The 21,967-nt window shown below is 43.5% G+C and overlaps 1 protein-coding gene across 2 annotated transcripts; it reads left to right on the forward strand.

The window, feature by feature from the left end:
* Nucleotides 1-1,250: 1,250 nt before the first annotated feature.
* On the forward strand, nucleotides 1,251-21,566 carry LOC308134798 (serine/threonine-protein phosphatase 2A 55 kDa regulatory subunit B gamma isoform; the record flags this gene model as incomplete). Of its 2 annotated transcripts, none has more annotated exons than XM_080502599.1 (9): nucleotides 1,251-1,326; nucleotides 11,638-11,735; nucleotides 12,178-12,343; nucleotides 13,318-13,430; nucleotides 14,054-14,231; nucleotides 14,972-15,136; nucleotides 16,070-16,239; nucleotides 20,031-20,122; nucleotides 21,272-21,566. In XM_080502599.1, the coding sequence occupies 9 exons, from the start codon at nucleotides 1,251-1,253 to the stop codon at nucleotides 21,564-21,566; spliced, it is 1,353 nt and encodes a 450-aa protein (XP_080358725.1). The 2 variants fall into 2 exon arrangements, with proteins under 2 accessions (XP_080358725.1, XP_080358724.1); XM_080502598.1 differs by lacking the exon at nucleotides 1,251-1,326 and adding an exon at nucleotides 5,136-5,217.
* Nucleotides 21,567-21,967: the final 401 nt, after the last annotated feature.

The following is a 21,967-nucleotide window of genomic DNA, read 5'->3' on the forward strand; positions in this document are numbered from 1 at the left end:
GCCTCCAGGTTAATGCTTCAGTCGTCACTGTACTGTGGTTCATGTTCAGCACCAAGTCAAGTGAAACCCTTCCACTCTCGGCCGCTCTCCTGCTCTCTCTGCTTTTCCTCTCATTAATCACGTCCTTATAAGACAGACACTCAGTCGCTTCCGCCGTGCCACCCACTCCGCCGTCCTCTCAGTTTCTCCCTCATATTTAATCACCTGCAATCAGTGGTCAGGCAGATCTCGAGTCTGTGATGATTGGCCACACCAAACCATGGGCGGGGCTTCCACTGATGCATCATGCACACGTACCAGCGCAGCAGGACCGATCCTCTCTCACTCGCCCTCCCCCTCTCTCTACCTCTCAGTCTGCCTTTCACAGATACGCCAGAGCACAGACTGCAGCAGAACGCAGGGCCGGCAGGATTTTCCTCCCCATACTGAAGCAGCTGAGAATCCCGAGAGTCAGTCACTTGCCAAGGAGGAGAGGAGGAGAGAGCGAGAGAGCGAGAGAGAGAGAGAGAGAGAGGGATCATTCATGGAGCATCCAGTGAGAAGGAGCTGACCCGCAGGCTGCAAGTGTGTAGGTGAGTGTGTCTGTGTGTATTAATCCCACTGTGAGTGTGTGTCCATGCGTACGACTTCACTGCAGAACCAGCAGCACTGCAGATACACCGTCCAGGGGCTCTGCTCATCCCTTTCTCCCCTCCCCCCACTCTCCTTCTCCTCATCTTCTCCGCTCCTCTTCTTCTCGTGGAGCTTCCCATCAACACCGACTTTGCCCATTTCCGAAGGGGGCACAGGCCGCCGTGTGTTTTATGTGTTCGTGTGAGAGTGGAAGTGGTCTGGCCACACCTGAACTCAACAACTGCAGGGTGGACCCGAGGTGTGTTGGATTTCCACCGCCTCACAAGTGCTGCGTGGTCTTCTGGGGCACAAATCACGCTCGCCACAGCACATTTTCCAAAACACCCTTTTCTAAGAACGTATCCCTCTGCAGGTTCGCGTCTGGCTCTCGGGGGCACGGTTGTGTGGAAACCCTTCGACGCATCCATCCCTCATCTGGGACTGCCCCCATCCCTTGCTACCTGCCCCTCATCCTCAGCGAAGGATAGGATGCCCGGCTGCACGCCCCTGTGCTGAGGAGGCGTCGGCGGGCAACAGTATGGGAGCCGTGCTGACCAGCATCCCCACCACCCCCTTCACCACCTCACTGCCACCGCCACGCTGCCCCACCAAGAAGGGCGCCCCCCCCAGCCCCGCCGATGGGCGAAGACACTGACGCCACCTTGACGCTCAACCACCGCGGCTTCCTCCCCGACCACAACTATGTGACTGAAGGTAAGAGAGGGGGAGCTCCTTCGTCGTGTTTTTTAAGTGTTTCCCACCACGAGCGAGCATCCGCATTACTCAACTTTTGGAGTGTGTGTGTGTGTGTGTGTGTGTGTGTGTGTGTGTGTGTGTGTGTGTGCGTGCCTAAGTGCTTGCCTCTCAGACGAAACAAGCTTAGGAGGGTTTCTTAATCTCCCATAAGCTCCGCGTTAAGACAGAGCAACAAGAGGTAAACATTTCCCTCTCTGCAAAATCAAACTATCCGGAGCAATTTTATTTTCTCTCCTTCTCTCCTTTTCCCCTCCTCTCATACTGATTTTTTTTTTTTTTTTTCGTTCGGTTTTGTCCTGTGCTTTTTATACCTGTGATTGTGTTTAGCTGCTTTCCTTCCTTGTGTAACACTTGTATTTTGTATCACTGCAGGGAAGAATTGATCCGGTCAGTGAATGAATGAGTGTATGTATGTCTCCGTTTGTGTCCCTGTGTGTGAGAATTAGAGAGAGAAAGCAGGGCTTCTTCTGCAAATAAAGAGCAGATAACTTGCACTTATTACACTGATTGTCACGTCTCGAATCATAACAGAGGCACAGGCCTCCCACTCCTCTGTATAACAGGTGCTGCTGTCAAATTGCATTAGTCTCAGTAAGTGACTGAGGAGATTACTCAAAAAGCCCTAGAATTGTATAAACCAGTGAATTCCTTTGCTTTGTTTCATTTAGGAGATGGATTATAACTCGCATTTGGCTAATCGCAATAACACAGCTAATCTTACCTGCACTCTAGCTTCCCCGCCTCCTTTTTCCGTCTGTGCCTGACACTCAGCTCATTGTTCGCCACGCCTCTTAGCCCAGAACAGCGGATTATCATTTAGGGGTCAGGGACGTGTTGCAACCTCATTTATGATCCCTGTATCACTGCGGAAAGGGAATTGGCCTTCCTCTGTCTGTGCTGTAACATAATTTCTTCTTGCACAGAAGCACATGCTGGAGCCAGGGGAGACCTGTAGTGAAGCCTGTTGATCGTGTTAAATGTTAGTGTATGTGAAAGCTGCCTCAGCACGTGCCTTTGTTCATGTGTAGGTGAGAATGTGAATGCTTGTCTGTTTCATTACAAGAGAAATGTAGGATTTTGTCTATTCTAGCGAAAATTATCTTGATGAGTGAGGGGCAAAAATAATCTTCTTAACATCCATCACCATCCATCCATTATTGCCATAGAAACCGTCAGTGATGATAAACATGCTGCTTTTCATGCTTGGCCAGTATGATTGACAGGCCATCTCCACCCACCAATAATGGCAGTATTAATTATTCCACACATGCGAGGCAGACACAGGCATTATTCAGGGTGAATTGTTGATGAGCTCACACTAACGTGGACACGCCGCGTGTGAAAGAGCTGTGTGACACCCTGTGACAGCTCGGATGATGTGGCTGGTGAATCAATTGAGCTCTGAAAATCTGGCATGCAGGAATTCATCCGATGACCAACAAGTCTGGTTTTCTGTCACAGAGATAAAGGAGGAAAAAAAACAAAACAAAATGTCATTACCTGCCTTGTCATCTACATCCACTACAACCCCCTCAACCTTTCCTCAATACTCACCCCATCCCCCGTCCCACTCCCCATTTCCATCCCCCACAACCACCCCCCACCCCCCCATTAACCCCCCCACCCGCCCCCCCTTTCCCCCGTCGGTCCTCTAATGCACCTCGCAGCATTGCGCGGTGCTGAAGTGGTGCATCTGCCAAACAATTATCCGACAGTGCTCTAAAGGCTGCTCAAACAATGTGCTTCTGTGCGTCTGAGACAGACAGAGGATGGTAGAGAGAGAGAGAGAGAGAGAGAGAGAGAGAGAGAGAGAGAGAGGGGACGCGTGATTTTATGCTTGGGCTTACTCTGCTGTCTCCTGTTTTTCTCCATCTTTCTGATAGTGTGTCTGTTTTTTGTGCTCAAGTTTGTGTGTAGATGTGTGTGTGTGTGTGTGTGTTGGTGTGCATCCGCAAGTGTGTTGTGTGTTTACGTGCGTGCATGTGCATACATAACTGTGTGTCTCTAGATCTTCCCATGGGGATTCCCTTGCCCTTTGACTCCTACAGGGGAGGGGAGCTTAACCTCCCGCTACCTCACTGTCCCCCCCCCCTCCCTCCCTCCCTCCCTCCCTCCCTTCCTCCTTCCATCTTGTACTCCCCTCTTTTCACCTTCTGCCTTCCAAAATATCTCTTTGCTGCAACCTCTCTTCCAGGTTGAGTAGCAATAGATTTCAGGCTGGATAAGGGCATAACCGCCTACTATGTATGTTCTATATTAGTCTGTAGCTACACAGAAGTGTCTACTATTAACTGGGAACTTGCAAACCGCCTCACCTGAAAGGAAAAAAGAATCCTGATTCGGTACGTTTCTGAAAAAAAAAAATCAGGTCGTCACACCATTCATGAAACATATTTCTTTCAATACCACATTGTGGGACATTTATTTAAACTGTTAAATTAGAAATTTTAACCCTTTTGACGACTGTTACTTTTTTCTAAGTCTTGTCTGATATCTTAAAATTACACCAATTACTGTTACGATACATTATAATGTGTTTGCAAACAATACTCTACACTAGATTCATATTCACAATGAATTTAATAAAATATGATGCCAAAAGATGAAAACCACAATAGTGTTTATGTTTTATATTTATATATATATATATTTTTTTTTTAACCTTATTCACGATGCCAAGTGTGTAACCAATCACACAACAGTTCTTGGACCACGCACGAAAAAAGTTCTGCTTGGAGAACAAGGTGCATGAATTCACAACCAGGAAAAGGATGACACATTTTTTTTTCTTGCAGTCCTTTAGTTTCATTTATTCTCTTTTAGAAACATTGAAGCGTTCACTTGAGGAAACCAGACGTGATGAAATCCGATTAGGGCTCATGCTTGGAGCGTAATATAAAGGCTGGGCCTTATTTCCCTTATCATTAATAATATTTTTCATCTCTTCAATAATAAATGAATCTAATAATACATCTAATAGTACAGCTTAAGGAAGCTTTTTTTTTTTTTGCAACTTCACAGAAGCCTTTAGAAAGATGGCACAAATCAAATGTGTAGGCTAATACAACCAGTGGAACATAAAGTAAAAACAATATGTACAGAATTCCATGTATGTTAGCTTTAGACATGAAATTGAACAATTTTATTTTAACATGTCATACTTTAGGTTAGGTGTAAGTAATACATTGAATCCCTTTGAGTCATTGGATTGTGTAGTAGGTGTTACTCAATTAGCAGTTTTCATTATTCTCTATATTCTGTGATTAAAGGGTAATTGAATAAAATCAATATTAAGAGTAATCGAGTCACTAGGGTAATGTGGAACTAATCCACATCTCTTGATTTGTTCTCTTCCTTGTGGTATGCGGTCTGCATTTTTATCCACACCTGCGATAGTTCATTTCTTGAAAGGGACCAAAGACGACGGCGTCCCATTAGGTGTCTTCTCTCCATTCATCCTTCATGTCTCGCGAGCCTTTTCCACCAAACCCCACATGTGAATATTTCATGTGACATAGACAAAGTGTGATTATTAATAGACCACCGGTAGATATTCATTGGCGAGTGCTCATGGCCGGATGTGGTGATGTAGTAACTCAGTCCCTACCCTTAACCCACGGCTTCCTTCCTCACCCTCTGCCCTACCCTCTCCATTCCTTCCCCACTTCCGTCCATCCTTGCTCCTCTTGCAGGGCTGCTCCTGGCTATAGCCTGAAGAGCTCCGCCCATCCCGTCCACCCCTCTCCACCCTGGAGTCCTCCCCCAGGATGTTGAGCCCCATCCAGGTCCTCTGCTCCGACATCACTACCCTTTCTCTGGAGCCTGAGCCGTTTGCCTCTTACACTGAAGGTGTGTGCTCTATCCTCTTTTATCCCGAAGGTCATATCTATGTCACACAGCCACGCCACATGACCCCAGAGTGGGAAACGAGAGCGTGGTGTTGTATGCATATGAGAGGTTGTGTGTGTGTGTTGAGAGGCTGGGTATGACATTAAGCATGGGTGCAGTTTGAGTGAGGTGATTTCCCATGTGTGTCTGAGTGTTATAAATATCTTGAACATCACTTTGTCTCTGTCTGGTCGTCAGATCCTTTTTGTGCAGCTCTATTTTGGGATGTAACTGGCTTTTTTTTGTTTTTGTTTTGTCTCAGTCTGTCAGTTTCTGTGCGTGGGTGTGTGTGTGTGTGTGTGTGTGTGTGTGTGTGTGTGTGTGTGTGTGTGTGTGTGTGTGTGTGTGTGTGTGTGTGTGTGTGTGTGTGTGTGTGTGTGTGTGTGTGTGTGTGCGCGTGCGCACACGCCTTGGCTTTAAATAGTTTGTCCTAATGACACCAAATCTCCTTCAAAGCACAGATATCCTGTGTCTATTTGTTTTTCAATAACACACATCCACACACACACACACATGCATAGTTAAGAATAGTTTTTATTCAAAAGTCATCCCGAATAATATTTTCTGAATCGTTTGCATAGCAATGGAGGCTTTTAAAAATGTTTCAAACATTGACAAACACCCAGTATATCATAGCCATCAGTTCGCACACAAATAATGACTCTGCCGTTTTTGCTCGGCTTGCAGCTTTTTAATATTCATGCAATTTTCGAGCACAAGTCTTGTGTGCATTGGAATCTTTCTGATAAGCACCTCTAAAAGTGGCCTCATAACATCATTACGCTGTAATGTGGAGCCTGCATAGTCTTTAGAAGTCACATTGTCTTGTTTGACAGTGACAATAGTCACCTTGGAATTCTTCCAGTCCAGATTAGGGCAGCAGGGGGTCGGAGCTCAGCCCTGCCAACACGGGGCAAACAGCAGGGGGCACCATGTACAGGTGTCCAGCCCACCACAGGGTGAACAAAGAGAGACCCACAGTCACCCCCCCCCCCCACACACACACACATTTATAGTCAATTCAAGGTGGATACAGACAAATTTGGTTGCGTCTTCAAGAACGTAGTTACTTCCGATGAGGACAATTTATACTTCGTGAGAAACTCAAGAGCAGAAATCCCGACAGGCAAGGAGCAAAGAAAACAACGCGATTTTATGCATTCGCTACTCTCACTTCAAATTTCGGAGCAATCACATTTTGCTTGTTTTCGTTCTTTTCTTGTAGCCCTGAGAGAGAGAACATAATTCTCTGTGTTTCTGAAGTATGCGTCGGCTTTCAGAGTCACCAATTAACCTCCACTAATGGAGCATGTTTGTATCGCGGCTGGAAGCTGGAGTCCCTGGTTTGAGTCTGACTCTTCGACACAGCCAATCACCTTATTGCACCTTTTTCCATAGTATAGCGGTTGTTTATTATTACAGTAAAAGATTACGTGATCCTTTTTTTAGTTTGTAATTACAAATTGTCAATTTCCGCACAAACTCACAAATTATCTACTGCAGAGTGAAATTGTTTTGAGCACAATAATCACACGAAGACCTTGTGATCCCCTGCAGGGATCTTCTCAAAATCCAGACATTAAATTACAAACTGTAAAAAACAGAGGAGATGTGCAAAAGCTGTCATTGTTGTGCAAAAAAACAGCAAATTCATTACCATACAAATCACTCTATTGCATTATTTACGCACATGCTGAGAGATGAGAGAGTGGGACAGCCTATAAAAAAGTGCTGCTATTTATTGAACGAAGGATTACATTTCATCATTTATGAATCCTCAACGCATAATCTGGGTTTTCAATATTGCGGGGGTTAGAGTGTGTAAACGCTAAAAAGGCTCAGCCCCTGATCTATTTTTCCACGCTGCAGTTGTACAAATCCTGTAGCAAAACAAGAATTGGGTTTATTTTTGAAAACCAATCACCCTCTGCTGCAGTTCGGGGCATTTGTGATTGTTCTTGGGGGATTACAGGTGTACTCCGTTCACGTGGAAGCGGGCTCGGTTTGTGATTCTAATTTTTTGTGTGTCTATAACCATTAGGCTCACACCAGCTCTGCTCCTTTGTGCCGGTATGTGTTTGGAGAAATGGCAGCTTCCCTGCTGTGGTGGACTCAAATCACCCCTCTGCACACATGTGCACCTCAAACACAAACACATGCACCCGTTTTTTTTTTTGCCGTTAACTCCAAAACTGCAGGACAGGGATCCATTTACTGTTTCCCTCTGGCAGTCTTTCCCCTCATCTCTTTTGCTCCATCCTCTTCCTCCTCCTCCTCCTCACTCCTCCAGCCAGTGTGTTTCTTTACTGGGTAATTGAGTACACACACTTGTGTGCACGTACACAGGCAATGCGGGGTGCTTGAGCTACTGCACGCACGCACACACACACACACACACACAGTACGTCTCCTGCTGCGTGGCGGCTTGTTCTGGCTTTTGAGGAGTGTGTGTTTTTGGCTCGGCTTTAATGGTCTGTGTTTACCCAGACCAAAGATATCTATAATTGGGACTGTGGGACGTCTGCTTCCCCTCTCTGTCCCTATAGAAACCTTAACAATAAAATAAGGAATCCCCCCCCCCCTCCCTGCCTGCACCCTCTCCTCTCCTCTCCTCTCCTCTCCTCTCCTCTCCTCTCCTCTCCTCTCCTCTCCCCTCCCCAGTTTGTCAATTAAACATTTAGTTTTTGCTTTGTTAGACATTAAAAAGTCAAATCTCTCAAGCCTTTAGAAATGGATTTTTGTGGTTGTACCTGTTTGACAAAAGAAGAAAAAAAACAAACCCTAAATCTGACACCTGAATAGGAAGTTTGGTACTTTCTTTTAAGTCTTTAATCAAGTAATGTATGGAAACTCTTACCCGTCACATATTTTCCTCACCATCAGGATACTTGCATGAAATGCCATGAAGTTGGGATATTGGGAAATTGCTTGTTTTTTTTAAATAAATACCCACATGTAACCAAAGGAACACAAAACTCAGACTTGGCAACTCGTTTAAACAATATTTCACATTTTTTCATGAAAAAAAGGCAACACAGGAAATGTGAGCTTTCATTTGTTTGTGCGTTCATAACTGTGGTATGTTTTTTGGGTTTTTTTTGGCGTGTCATTGGGTTCATTCATGTTTTTGTATTGCTTTGCGTTGGTTGGTATTCTGTGTGTGTGTGTGTGTGTGTGTGTGTGTGTGTGTGTGTGTGTGTGTGTGTGTGTGTGTGTGTGTGTGTGTGTGTGTGTGGGTGCGTCCGAGCATGCATGCACTTGCAGTCACAGTGTGTTCCATCATCATCTTCACTGTGAGGCAATGAGTCAGAAAGGCCTGCTGGTGCTAATGGACTGTCTGTGGGAGACTGATACAGGCCGCTTGCTGTACTCCAAGACACACGATCTTATCTACACAATAAAACAGTGATTTACAGACGGACAATCATACATTCACACATACGTATCGTTGTACCGGTCGGTGGCACCTCTTGGGGGAGGAACACAGTGCTCATGATTGTGCTTGTTTCTGCTGAGATTGTTTGCATGGGTAGTGGTTTACTTTTCTGTAGTGCACTTCTAATAAAGAGAGTGAAAGAGACAGATGGCTGTGAAGTGTGTGTGTGCATGTGTGTGCGTGTGTGTGTGTGTGTGTGTGTGTGCATGGGAGGGAAATAGAGAAATACAGAAATGAAGAGGGAGGAGGTTGTGAGCCGGCAGAGGATGAGACAGTGGAGAGTGTGTGCTCCATATTTTATTCAACTGTACTCTGTGCTGCTTCTGTGGTTTCTGCTTAGCTTAGCTCTTTTTCCATGTGCGACCTGACTGTCGACACAGCCCTCTGTTAGTGCACGAGGCACTAATCCATACACACAGTGTCAAGCACCTCACATTTGTTCTATATCATGGGCGTGCCTGTGTGCGTTCAAAATTGTGTGCACGTTTGTGAGTTTGTTTTCACTCGAGTGCCACGGGGGGGGGGGGGGGGGGCATTCATTAACTGCCTTCACGTCTTCTCCATCTCCTCCATCTCCTGATATTAATTCGTCCACATTTGTTAAAGGACAAAAACTGCAGCGGCGTAATTACTTTACCACGCTCCTTCCTGCGAGGATTGGATTGATGAATTCCACTTCCTCCTTCTCCACCCTTCCATATACGGCTACCCGCCACGAGTGCCGCCACTACTGGTTGGCTCAACCCGTTACCGTGGCAACCCCTACTCACCAGAGTACCCCCTCCGCCGCCTCCGCCCCGGCACCGCTTCCCTCTACCTTCCTATCCCATCCTTCCCACTCTTCCAGCAGCCGTACCACCACCACCACCACCACCATCTCCACGTACACGTGAACATTCAGCCAGGCAGCGGAGCGCTGTGGGGGAGGGCCGAGAGAGCCGAATGTGGACGGAAAAATAATAAATGAGAGAATGAAACGGGGCAAATAAAGAGAGGGATTGGGGCGTGAGAGTGGAGAGATGACAAAGGACCATGTGATGGGAATGGGATTGAGAGGAGTGAAATTGAATTGTGAAGAAGTGTCTGCAGAGCCTCCGAGCTCAAGAAATTGTGCAATAACGAGTGGAGAGTTGATAGAAACGGAGGAAGAGTTTGCCCTTGATACACAGAATGTGGAACAGCATGAATAAGGTTAGGCAGGTGTAAAAATTGAGGAGCGGCCTCGAACCCCCGCCCCCACAATCGTAAAATCTCTTTCAAGGCTACCACAAAATAGGCCAGGCTACAGCTTTGAATCACTTTGACTCTCAATAAATACACTCAGAACATTGTATTTTAAAAAATTTTTTTGCAGTCAGTGGAAAACCATCTACTTTTCTATCAAAACTGAACCTGAACTTGACTCTTTAGTAGTGGAGTCATTGGTTTGAGTATAAAAATAGTTTCTTTGTTCCACCTCAGTGAGTAAAATACCAGGAGAATCCAGAGTTGGTTTTTTTTATTTTTTTTTATTATTATCTGAAAATGTAGCAAGATGGGCTTTTTTGTAGGGAATATTTTTTAACAGTTTAAATTTGCACTTCATCCTCTCTTCTTTTAAGCACATCTAGACCATTTAGGCAAAATGAAAGCTTGCAGGATTTTCTTGTTTTACTTCTTTTTTTTTTATTTCATCTTTGCATATAAGGATATCTCTTAATGGAATAAGATAATAATTTACATTTTCTTTGATTAAAACCTTCAGAACTTCATTTTTTAGTTTAAGACATACTCATTATGACGCGACTATTTTCATTTGAATAATTTGAGTACAGTGTAATAAAGAAACATTCATGTAAAGAGACTTGTCACAGCAACTAAGCATATAGACATTAAAAAAAAAAAAAGCACCTTTTGTTGGCATGTTTAAAGTCATGCACTCATCGAGGTTCGTGGAGGATTATTCCATAGCCGATCCAGAATAGTTTGTGCGGGGGCGAGATAACCTGAGATTACTTTGTACTATGTTAGGTACATCCTTTCTTCCGCTATCTATTTTGTCAAGCCTCAATCTGTAATCTCCCTGAATGAGCTTTACTTCTGATGCTTACGTGTTTCTAACGCAGGTTTGTCACCGAACGAATATTTACAGCCAAATCATCAATCTGCGATTTAAGGAGCGGAGAGTAGATTATCGGCGACTTTAATCAGATTTCTCACATGATGCTTTTATTAGATTTTCTTCTTCCAGATTGTGCATTTTTTGTGATGTGAGACAGACCCCTTGAAAGCGCCGCAGTAAATGCTAAGTGATAAATAACATATTCATTAGTCTCAATCGGAGTGTGTTTACTTTTTTAGGCATGACTGAGTTGTGATGTCGCCAAAAAAAAAGTGAATGTACCAAAAGGTAATGATGCTTAATCCCTGATTGAAATATACATGCTCTTTCAGGTACTAGAGAGATTGAAGGGTACATATTCATCTCCGCACAAGATGAACTCAAGTGGCACTGTAATCTTGTGCGTCACTGTGTATGTGTCACAGTGGATCACAGATAACACCTGTGCCCACTGCGAGACAGCTGTGCTTCAATGTGTGTGTGTGTGTGTGCGTGCGTGCGTGTATCTTCTTTTTTATGTGTTTTGATGGATTATTATGCTCTTTATTGGATGAATCTCCCTTAAAATGCTCCCACAATTCCACAGGGTTTGTGCTAGTAATCAAATACAATACCGATCCTCATGTTAATTCACTTATGTTAATGCACTCACATGTTGCATTGAACATTGGTTTGGTTCAATATTTTATAGTCAGATAAGTAATATAAACATGAATAATGAGATGTGGTCAATCCAGTAATGGCTGCCTCTATTTCTCCTCGCCATTTCTCCTTTCACGCCACAACATCTCTTCTTCTCCTCCTCCTCTTTCTTCCTCTATATTCTCTCTTTGTGTCTTTCCAGCTGATATCATCTCCACTGTTGAGTTCAACCACACAGGAGAGCTCCTGGCTACAGGGGACAAAGGAGGCCGTGTGGTCATCTTTCAGAGGGAACCTGAGGTACACACACACACACACACACACACACACACACACACACACACACACACACACACACACACACACACACACACACACACACACACACACACACACACACACACACACACACACACACACACACACACACACACACACACACACATACAGTACCCTTGAATATACATTGTCATTCCAGCTGGGGGGGCAGTGATGAATGCTCTCCGTTCCCCTCCAGCGACTCTCTCGATTGGTTGATAAATAGTTTATGCCCCTGCTGTGTCAGAGAGTGTATCATTATAACTGTGCCGAGTCTGTGCCATGCTGTTTCCTCGCACGATCAAGGTTAAGGTCACTGTATCAGGTCGCGAATGTGACACAGCGCCGTGACTGTGTCTGCGAGTCCAGCGCGGGTTTATCATTCTCACACGTTCACATTCATTTCCTCCGTATATTTCCACAGAGTAAGACTGAGCCATTTTCCCAGGGAGAGTACAATGTCTACAGCACCTTTCAGAGCCATGAGCCCGAATTCGACTACCTTAAGAGTCTGGAGATTGAGGAGAAGATCAATAAGATCCGGTGGCTGCCTCAGCAGAACGCCGCACACTTTCTGCTCTCCACCAATGGTGAGACACACTTAACAAGAAGCTGTGAAAGTGGGGCTGTGATCGATACTTTGCAGAACTCACTTTACTTGAGGCAGGTCAAATAATTAAAGCTGCAAATTATGTCACACATGTGAGATTTTCTTTTCTGTTCTGCTTGTGCACAAATATTCTTTAAAACCAGCTAACCTATTTGGAAAAAGTTTGTATTGTGACACATGAGCATCGCCGAATGGATTAGTGGGCTGCCAGGTCAGTGTGAATAGAAAACATATATAGATATTGTTTTGCTTTATTTGTTTATTTGTTTATACTGCTTTATTAATTTCGATAAAATTCTAATTCAGAGCATGTGCAAACTACTTGCCTCTGTCAGTGTCTACTGAGTCATTTTCTTTATTCTTCAATTCATTCATTTATATATTTTAAGTTTCAGTTATGAATTTTCTCAAATGTACTTTAGGATCTTTTCGGAGCCTACTTTTCTTGGTACATTGGTCCCATTTTACAGTTTACATTGATTGTTTGTGGTTGTACGGGACAATCTATACATTTACCCTGAAAGCTGTATTATTGATTTCTTTAAGCACTGTATTATTTATAATTGAGGGTATAAAAAATGTAAGACCTGCCTCAGCAGAAGGGTGGAGACGGTTGCTGTCATTTTTTCCCCCAGAATAATATAGACAGTCAGATACCGACACTTTGGAGGGTGGTGGATTGTCCTGTTGAAATGTCACTGGTAATGGATTCATGAGCTGACTGCCTGCTACGATTCTAAAACAGCTTAATTGAAGGCTTCAGGCTTTTATCTTTAATAAAATCGAACTTAACGTGACATCCTCTGTTCAGAGTGGATGTTTTCAATTACATCTAATCTCGGATCTCCTGATCATGCTCTGATCTCTAATAATTTCAACAAGCACCTTTTTTTTTCAAAAAAGAAATTGTTACACTTCTCTCTAATGAGATAATGTTCAAATGTGTTTCACTAGATAAGACCATCAAGTTGTGGAAGGTGAGTGAAAGAGACAAACGGCCCGAGGGGTACAACCTCAAAGATGAAGAGGGACGCATCAAGGACATCTCCACAGTCACATCCCTGCAGGTAACAGTCTGTCTATCTATCTATCTATCTATCTATCTATCTATCTATCTATCTATCTATCTATCTATCTATCTATCTATCTATCTATCTATCTATCTATCTATCTATCTATCTATCTATCTATCTGAATGTGGAGTTGTGCCAATAAAACCGGGTCAGTACGTACAGATGTGTTTGCATGTGCAAAAGTGGGTCACTGGCACAAGGTGCATGTGAGTATGTGTGAGTGTGTGGGGGTTGGTGAAATCCTCGATTTCCATCTATCCAGAGGAGCAACACAACATCTGCAGCGTTCTGCACGTGAACTAAAATAGTCGAAGCATCAACGTTTCTTTTAGCTGGAAACTATAGTGTGTTTTTTGTATATACAGCATATCCGTCCGTAGTCATGGTAACCAACCAGGGACATTCATTTCATCAACACGTATTATTACTAAAAAGCAAATATTTTTTTTTTCTTTTCTATCAGGGTTGCATTATTGATGCCACAGGAAGTCGTGCATTAATTTTTGATTCATAATAAAATAAAATAATTTTAATTGAATCCACTCTGTTTACTGACCACCTCTCATCTTCTATAATGAGTTACGAGGCTTGCTGAACTCTCTCTGGGTCTCTCCCAGGTGCCGGTGTTGAAGCCCATGGACCTGATGGTGGAGGTGAGCCCTCGGCGAGTGTTTGCCAACGCCCACACCTACCACGTGAACTCCATCTCGGTCAACTCGGACTATGAGACCTACATGTCGGCGGATGACCTGCGGATCAACCTCTGGCATCTAGACATCACTGACCGCAGCTTCAGTATCCTTGTTGAGCATGTGAATAATATGAACGCTGGCGGGGCGAGCGGGGAGAGCCAATGCGGACGCTGCGATGTTTACAAAGCAGCGATGGATTTATTAAAGCACAAGGACAATGACCGTTAACACACACATCGACACGTAGAGGCTCAGACACGCTTTATAATTGCCTGCTGCCCCCGACACACACAGACACATTACAAATTCCTACATTTGAAAACACACTTTGATGTACATAAAAATACACAAAGCCCCGCTCGGTGTTGGGGGAGGGGGATATTATACTTGAGGAGTGAAAATGTATCTTAATGAATAATTCAGAAGCTGCATAAATATTTCAGCCTCTTTCTGAGTTTTAATCCAGCTCAATAGGGCATAGAAAAGGCACATCCCTGACCCAGACAAGATTTAAAATATAACGCTTTAGCTGAAATTACTTTTCTACAAACAATCCCCCCTAAGACATACTTAAATTGCTTTTTTTTTTCTTCTTCTGTAAATTATTACATTGCGTTAGCTCTGTTTATGTTTGGTATAGCTATATTTGATGATCATGGGCTTATGTGGGCCTCCTCCTGATAAATATTATCGTTAATTGTTTGTTTTTTTTATCATTCTTTTAGTGAATAAATTGAAAAAAGGGATGAATGAGTGAACTTGGCCTGGGTTTACGGTGTTGTGGTAAACATGCAAAGCAAAGGACCCTCTGTTGTTTCCCTGAGCGACGGCGCTTTCTACCAGACATCGTGGATATCAAGCCAGCCAACATGGAGGATCTGACAGAGGTGATCACAGCGGCTGAGTTTCACCCCCATCACTGTAACTTGTTCGTCTACAGCAGCAGCAAAGGCACGCTGCGCCTCTGTGACATGAGAGAAGCAGCGCTGTGCGACAAGCACTCGAAACGTGAGTACACCTGCTAGTACACAGACATACAAACAGGTTTCACTTTTTTTTTATCTATAGCCCAAACCTTTTTTTTTTTTTACCTCCCAGAGGAAATTAATGTGAATATAAATCCATCTAAAAGTACTCATTATTTCATTTTTAGTATTTCTTCAATGGCATAAAAGACATTTTCAGCAGGGGTTCCGTTGTCATGTTGTTACAAACAAAAGTATTATTGTCATCTTGGATGTTGGCTGCAATGCAAGAAGTTTGATTTGTGCTCAGTGCTCTCTTATCAAACATTTTGTAACTCGTCAGTTCTGTTATTAGTAAAGAAGGAATGGTTTCATCATAAATCTACAGCTCCTTCAGGGGCGACACTTCAATTCGTGATACAGTTTTTCTTGTATTCGCGAGTCTCAGCTTTCTGAGTTTCTTTCTTCCCACTTTTTGTTCCTGTTGAAATGTTTTCCATTTGATTTACAGCTCTGACCATGAGTCACTCATGCAGTGATACTGCACAAGCTGTGCTCAGCAATAAGAGAAACTTTTTTGTTTTTTTATGTCCACTCTCTTCGTACAGCATCACACGTACATGAGTACACGGAAGCCATCTGTATGAGATTTTAGCTCCTTTAAAGTATGCATGTCTGGGAATGAAATCAGGACACATACACTGTCCTTTTCAGACTAATTTGTACAGAACATAGACTATATTACAGTATGAGGCCAAATAATCAATGCCTGAAAAACTACCTAAGCAGTTCAACATTATTCATCAACATTTACAACAACAAATATGGGTCGTTCTAAATTCTGCAGCAAAGATTCAGAGGTGCCAAATATTCTGAGAACGATTTCTGACTGTGTTTGTGCCTGGCATCTAATCAGCTCGCCCTCCCTCTCTCTTTCTCTCTCGCTCTTTCCCTCCCTCTCACTCACACTGTTCAGTGTTTGAGGAGCCGGAGGATCCCAGCGCCCGCTCCTTTTTCTCCGAGATCATCTCCTCGGTGTCAGATGTCAAGTTCAGCCACAGCGGCCGCTACCTGCTCACCAGAGACTACCTGACTGCCAAAGTCTGGGACCTCAACATGGAGAGCAAGCCCCTGGAGACATACCAGGTGTGTGACGGGCCACGTGGAACGAAAACGATACGCTGTGTTACAATGACAAAAGGAACCACTTGACCGCATATTTTCCTCATCTTTACCCATCTAGTATGTGGAGCTTTTAATGTGTTGAAGAGCCCTACTTGGGCCAATAGAATTGATTTGTCGCAGAGCATGCTCTAAAGTAGGACAGCCAGCAGAATTGGTCACAATTGAACTGATATGTTGAACTAATTCAATTTGAGCACTGTCAATCCATGTTTTCAAAATCAAGGCGTGTCTGCTTGAAGGTGCTAAAAACTGTTTCAAGGGACACTCAAGTAAGACAACATCACTCCATCCTTTTAATTCCATAAAGGGGAGATTCTACAGAAATGAATAAATGTGTGTGATTTAAAAAATTTAAAGCGGGGGGGGGGGTTACATTTGAGACACTGTGATCAGATAGGCAGAAGTGATCTGATTAAGTATTGATTCAATTACAATAATGTCATGTAAACAATTCTACCTGATTGAATTGGCTCTGTCTAATTGAAGTTATGATCGCGGTGGAGGAGGTGGTGTAGCTATGTTAATGATCCGACCAGAATCAATGTGAATGCAACGTCGAATTGATTCGCTCATGGTGCGTTGTCCAGGTTTGTTTCGAAACATTGCCACCCGTTTTATAGAAAAATGGCTGCGGCATCGCTCAACAAGGGCAACGTTTGTTTGGTGTTGCAATTTTGAAAGAAACGAAGCAAAAGCTGCCAATAAACCTGGATATGGGATGTCATAAACAGCCAATGTCACAGTGCAAAGCATTATGGGATTGATGGACTGACTGATTTGATATTCATAGTGCATGTAACCCTGTGCCTCGATATGATCAGTGTTTTTTTAGTGTACACGTAAACATTACAATCTGAAAGCTCAGTTGAAAGAGTCAATCAGACTGATGAAAAGGTTATGATATAAACAGTTAGTCACCCTCATAGTATTCAGAGAACTGTTGTTATATAAATAACATGGTTTCATAACTTTTATGTTGCAATCAAAGAAAAAAAGCATCAGTATTAAAAAAAAAAAAGTCTTGAATTATGTAAACAGCAATATGAGGCCATCATTGTTTAACATTTATTGATTCTATTGACATCCAGTAACCGAGTCAAACTGAGTAATTTAATGAAAGAGGTAGAGAAGGCCACGCTTTCCCAACATTGTTCAAAGGAAATCTGATTTCATCTGACTAATAGTGCTGCTGGTCTTGCATTTGTCATATGAAACACAATTGACTGAAATGACTAATTAATTTGTGACCACTTGTATCCTCCTCCTCCTCTTTGGGTGCTCAGGCCAACGCCAAACGTTGCACCAAAATGTCCTTAATGCCACGGACCTCAAAGGTGTGGTGGAATCTTCTTGCTTGCACCACATACTGCAGCCATAAATTCCCATTTATGAAATCATGCATGTGCTCTTGTATCGTCATGTACTTGCATGGACATACAAGTGCACATCTACAAGTATGTGATTTTTTTTTTTTTGCGTAGTTTACAAATCTATTCTGCACAATAGTGAGTCAAATCAACTACAGCAGAATTGTTTGTTTTAATTGCACGCCGTTGTAGGATGTATTTGATCCTGACTGAAGTCACAGTTGTGTCGCCCAAACAACTTTGTGACTAACTGTTGGTTGGCTGAACGACAGTTTTATCTTCCTGGAAGAAAAAAAAAAAAAGTCATAATTGGAGACAGAAATGAATCATGGGCAGAAGGTGGCTTCTCACAAACACTGTACTTATTCATGATTACATTTTGTCAAAACCTTTTAAAGATAATTGGATTGATTGTCGGCCAAAGAACCGACTTCCCATCAGCATGGGAACTCACTGCAGCCAAAGTTTTTACCTTCAGACTACGATCGGCAGATCACATGTGCTGTAAAGATCTGAAAATACAGACAACGAATGATTAATGTCATGTGTGCAATGATGGATAGTAAATGTGCAGAGACCACACGAAGTACGGAACCAACATATATTTTACTCATATATGCTGTGTGTGTGTGTGTCTCTTGTGGCCCCTCTGAGAGATTACAACAGGCCACAGAGGCCGCTGTTCATGCATTTCAAGGCAATAGAAGTGTTTGTCAACATTTTTTTTTTCCAATGTGTGTTTAATATTCCTGCTGTGTGTGTGTGTGTGTGTGTGTGTGTGTGTGTGTATGTGTGTGTTTGTGTGTACGGGGCTGCCTGACGTGTGAGGGCCTATGAGGCAGCCGGGAGTGGGAGGCTAAGACGCACTGGAGCTATTTATAGGTCATTGAGCCTCCCCTCATAAAGTAAAGCGGGAAGGAGCGATACCTTGCACAGCGCCTGACACCTAGATCTGCAATGCAGCACAGAGAGGGAGGAAGAGGGGACAGAGTGAGGAGAGGGGTGAGGGTTTGGGAAAGAGGAGGATGGTGTGGTGAGAGGGGGAGTGAAGAGAGTAGCTACTGTAAATGGTGAGATGAAAGGGAGGGCGGCAGTCTCAGTAAACAGTCGCCAGATATTCTCTTCTTAGTGGCAAGTCTAAACAAACTCCATTGACTGTGACCCAGCAGAATACTGTTCTAAGAAAGAAAGAACATGTTTACCAGTTTGCTATGTAAACAACATGATGGCACGATCCCTAAATGACACATTTTCACGGCTTATGCAATCTCAAAGTGCTCAACACGATCTGCAACCTCTTCCACACACATCACTGGAGACATTCGAGGTGCTCACACGCAACAGGAAGAAATTAGGAGAGCAGCATGTTTGTAGACGACACAGAGACCGACCGACAGCTCATAGCGCCTTAACTCCATTGTGAGTGCACCACACAGATGAGGTTCAATGAATCATTTGTATAATTATTTTCTGTCCCTCTTGTGAAGGTTTCACTTTGTTGTCATTGAAGGCCTCAAAAATTCCCTTTGTGGTGAGGTCACGTTTACGGTAGGAACAGTGTAAATCTGTGTGGTTCGTGCAAGTTTTTCTTATGCAGAAGAGACAAGTTGCAATGTTACACTTTTGTCCATGGCGGAACACAGAAAGTACCTTCAAATTCATGAGGGATGAGGCACTGTACGCTAAATCAGAGATCATGCACATTGGAAGAGTAAATCAGTACATTCAGCTCCAGCTGACATGGTTTCATTTCACCGTGTGCAGAAAAACACCCATAGGGGAAAAACAAAAATGTCACCGGGTTTGATGTACCACCGTGAGACGACCTCGGCTTGACCATATATCGATTGCAAGGAGACTGTTGATTGCTGACTTTATGCAGAATGTGGGAACCCGGGGGCTTGATGCAGTGCACGGTGGCTGGCGTAAGGTGTAGATTTCACAATGCTGACGCAGGCAGGTTGGTAGAAAGCATGAGGGGAAAAGCATTATTAATCGGTGAATATGTGTGTGTTTGTGCTGGCGTCTTTGTATGCGTGTGTCCGTTATCACGCCCTTGGTGGGTGTGATGATAGAGAACCGGACGTTAATGGATTTAGTGATATGGAAATGGAGTTTAGATTAAAATGTACTCCTGGTCCTCCTATTGCTGAGGCCAGGCCTTGTCTTATTAGCATTGCCGTCAGGGAGGCTCGCGTTACGGCTTGCTCACATTTAATGTGTTTTGTCTGTGCTGTGCATGCCCCCTGTATTTATGGTTTACACTGAGTCAATAGCTATGAGTGGAGCAGCTGTGTGCCAACTCATTTCTAATCAAATCTGTGTGTCTGTGTGTCTGTGTGTCTGTGTGTCTGTGTGTCTGTGTGTGTGTGTGTCCTCCTCCAGGTTCATGATTACCTCCGCAGCAAGTTGTGTTCCCTTTATGAGAACGACTGCATCTTTGACAAGTTTGAGTGTGCGTGGAACGGCTCGGACAGGTACCTGAACTGAATCTGTTTCTGTCTTAACACTGTGACGAACTGAATTTATTGACGTAATGTTTTTAGCTTAGAACTTTTGATAGCTATCAACATCTTCTTTCCAAGGGAGAAGAGTCTCAGAATAGCAGCAACATGGAAACTGTTTCAGACATAGAGAAGAGAAAGGAGATACAAACACCAAATAGTTGAGATATTTTATGTCCATTAAAAAGTTCAGAACCAGATGCCTCTTGCCGATTTATTCTTAATGTCGTCCCTGATGCAGTCTGGTAGATAATATTTCAAAATGACCATCAAACAATACAAAAAAGACCACCTCATTCGAAGTTTTTCTTCAATTGCCTCCGGTTGGAGGGAGTAGCATCTGAAATGAATTTCTTATATTCTGTGCAGACTTCAGGTGAACACAATGAAATCCTCCAAGCACAGAGCATGACCTCCAGTGGAGTTTTTCCACAAAGTAGGACAGGGGAGAGAAGGATGAAGCAAACTCTGGCACACTCACATAAGAGATGTGCATGTAAATGTAGCAATTTGTGAAACTGTTGTGTCACAGGGATTTATTTTGTAGTTAAATGGGTCACAGGTAAAGAATGAGTCCGTGTCAGTTTCCTGTTGATGCCTTAAAGAAAATATTCTTGTGTGTGGTAAAAACGATCAAGTATAGATTTAAATCTTCAAGCTTTATATTACATTTGAACTATTTATTGAAATCTAACCCAGAGATGTCAAACATGTTGGCCAAAGTATAGATTTCATAAAAAAGTGCACAAAATGTGAGTATTCTTTTGCATTTGAACCAAAAGGACATGTAGGAGTATTTATAGGTTGACTTGTTGGCTGTTGCTCGTACTATAAAGCAGAATTTAACATGTTTTTAACTGAAACATCAGGAAGTAACAAAGATTCTTCTCTTCAAAGTGGATTAATAGGGGTTGTGTGCTTTACTTCCACAAAATGTCTCTATTTATTCTTTATTTATTATCACTAAGACCTGCTTCATAGTCAGACAAAACCATTGTTTTGTTCACAAAACCTTCGTGTCGAGCTTTATCTTTTAAAGCGACGTGCTTGATATGCTATACATGTGATATTTTTAAATGATTACTAAATTGGCTTTTTCTTCCCCCCCCCCTCACTGTCCAGTGTGATTATGACCGGAGCCTACAACAACTTCTTCCGTATGTTTGACCGCAACACGAAGCGCGACGTGACGCTAGAGGCGTCCAGAGAGAGCAGCAAACCGCGGGCCGTCCTGAAGCCGCGGAGGGTCTGCGCCGCCGGGGGAAAGCGGCGGAAGGACGATATCAGCGTGGACAGCTTGGACTTCACCAAGAAGATCCTCCACACGGCGTGGCACCCGACGGAGAACATCATCGCCATCGCTGCCACCAACAACCTGTACATCTTCCAGGACAAGCTGAACTCTGAGATGCATTAACGAACGAATGTCAGACAAACGAGTTTACACCTGAACACAACTATGCCAGAATGTACACGTTGACCAGACAGACACTCTGTCGCACTCCCGGGAAGATGCCTAACACACTCGCCCGTCCTCACAAACACACGCGGCACGACTACAAATACATACACACATCTAGGTCTACCATTTCACACACTCCTCTTCTTCCTCCTCCTCCTCCTCCGCCTCCCAGAACTGAAAGGACCTCGACAGGGCTAGAAAGGGAACAGGCTGGATTACGCAATGGATTATGGTTGCAAAATGGTCTGAATGGAGGATTTTCTTGATTGTTGGCTTCTGGATTGCGTTTGATGGCGTGTCGATCGCTACAGCTCAGCTTGTAAGCAGGATCAACCTTCCCCAGACTGGAGGGATCT

This window comes from Blennius ocellaris, assembly GCF_963422515.1.
Source record: "Blennius ocellaris genome assembly, chromosome: 9".
NCBI classification, from domain to species: Eukaryota; Metazoa; Chordata; class Actinopteri; order Blenniiformes; family Blenniidae; genus Blennius; species Blennius ocellaris.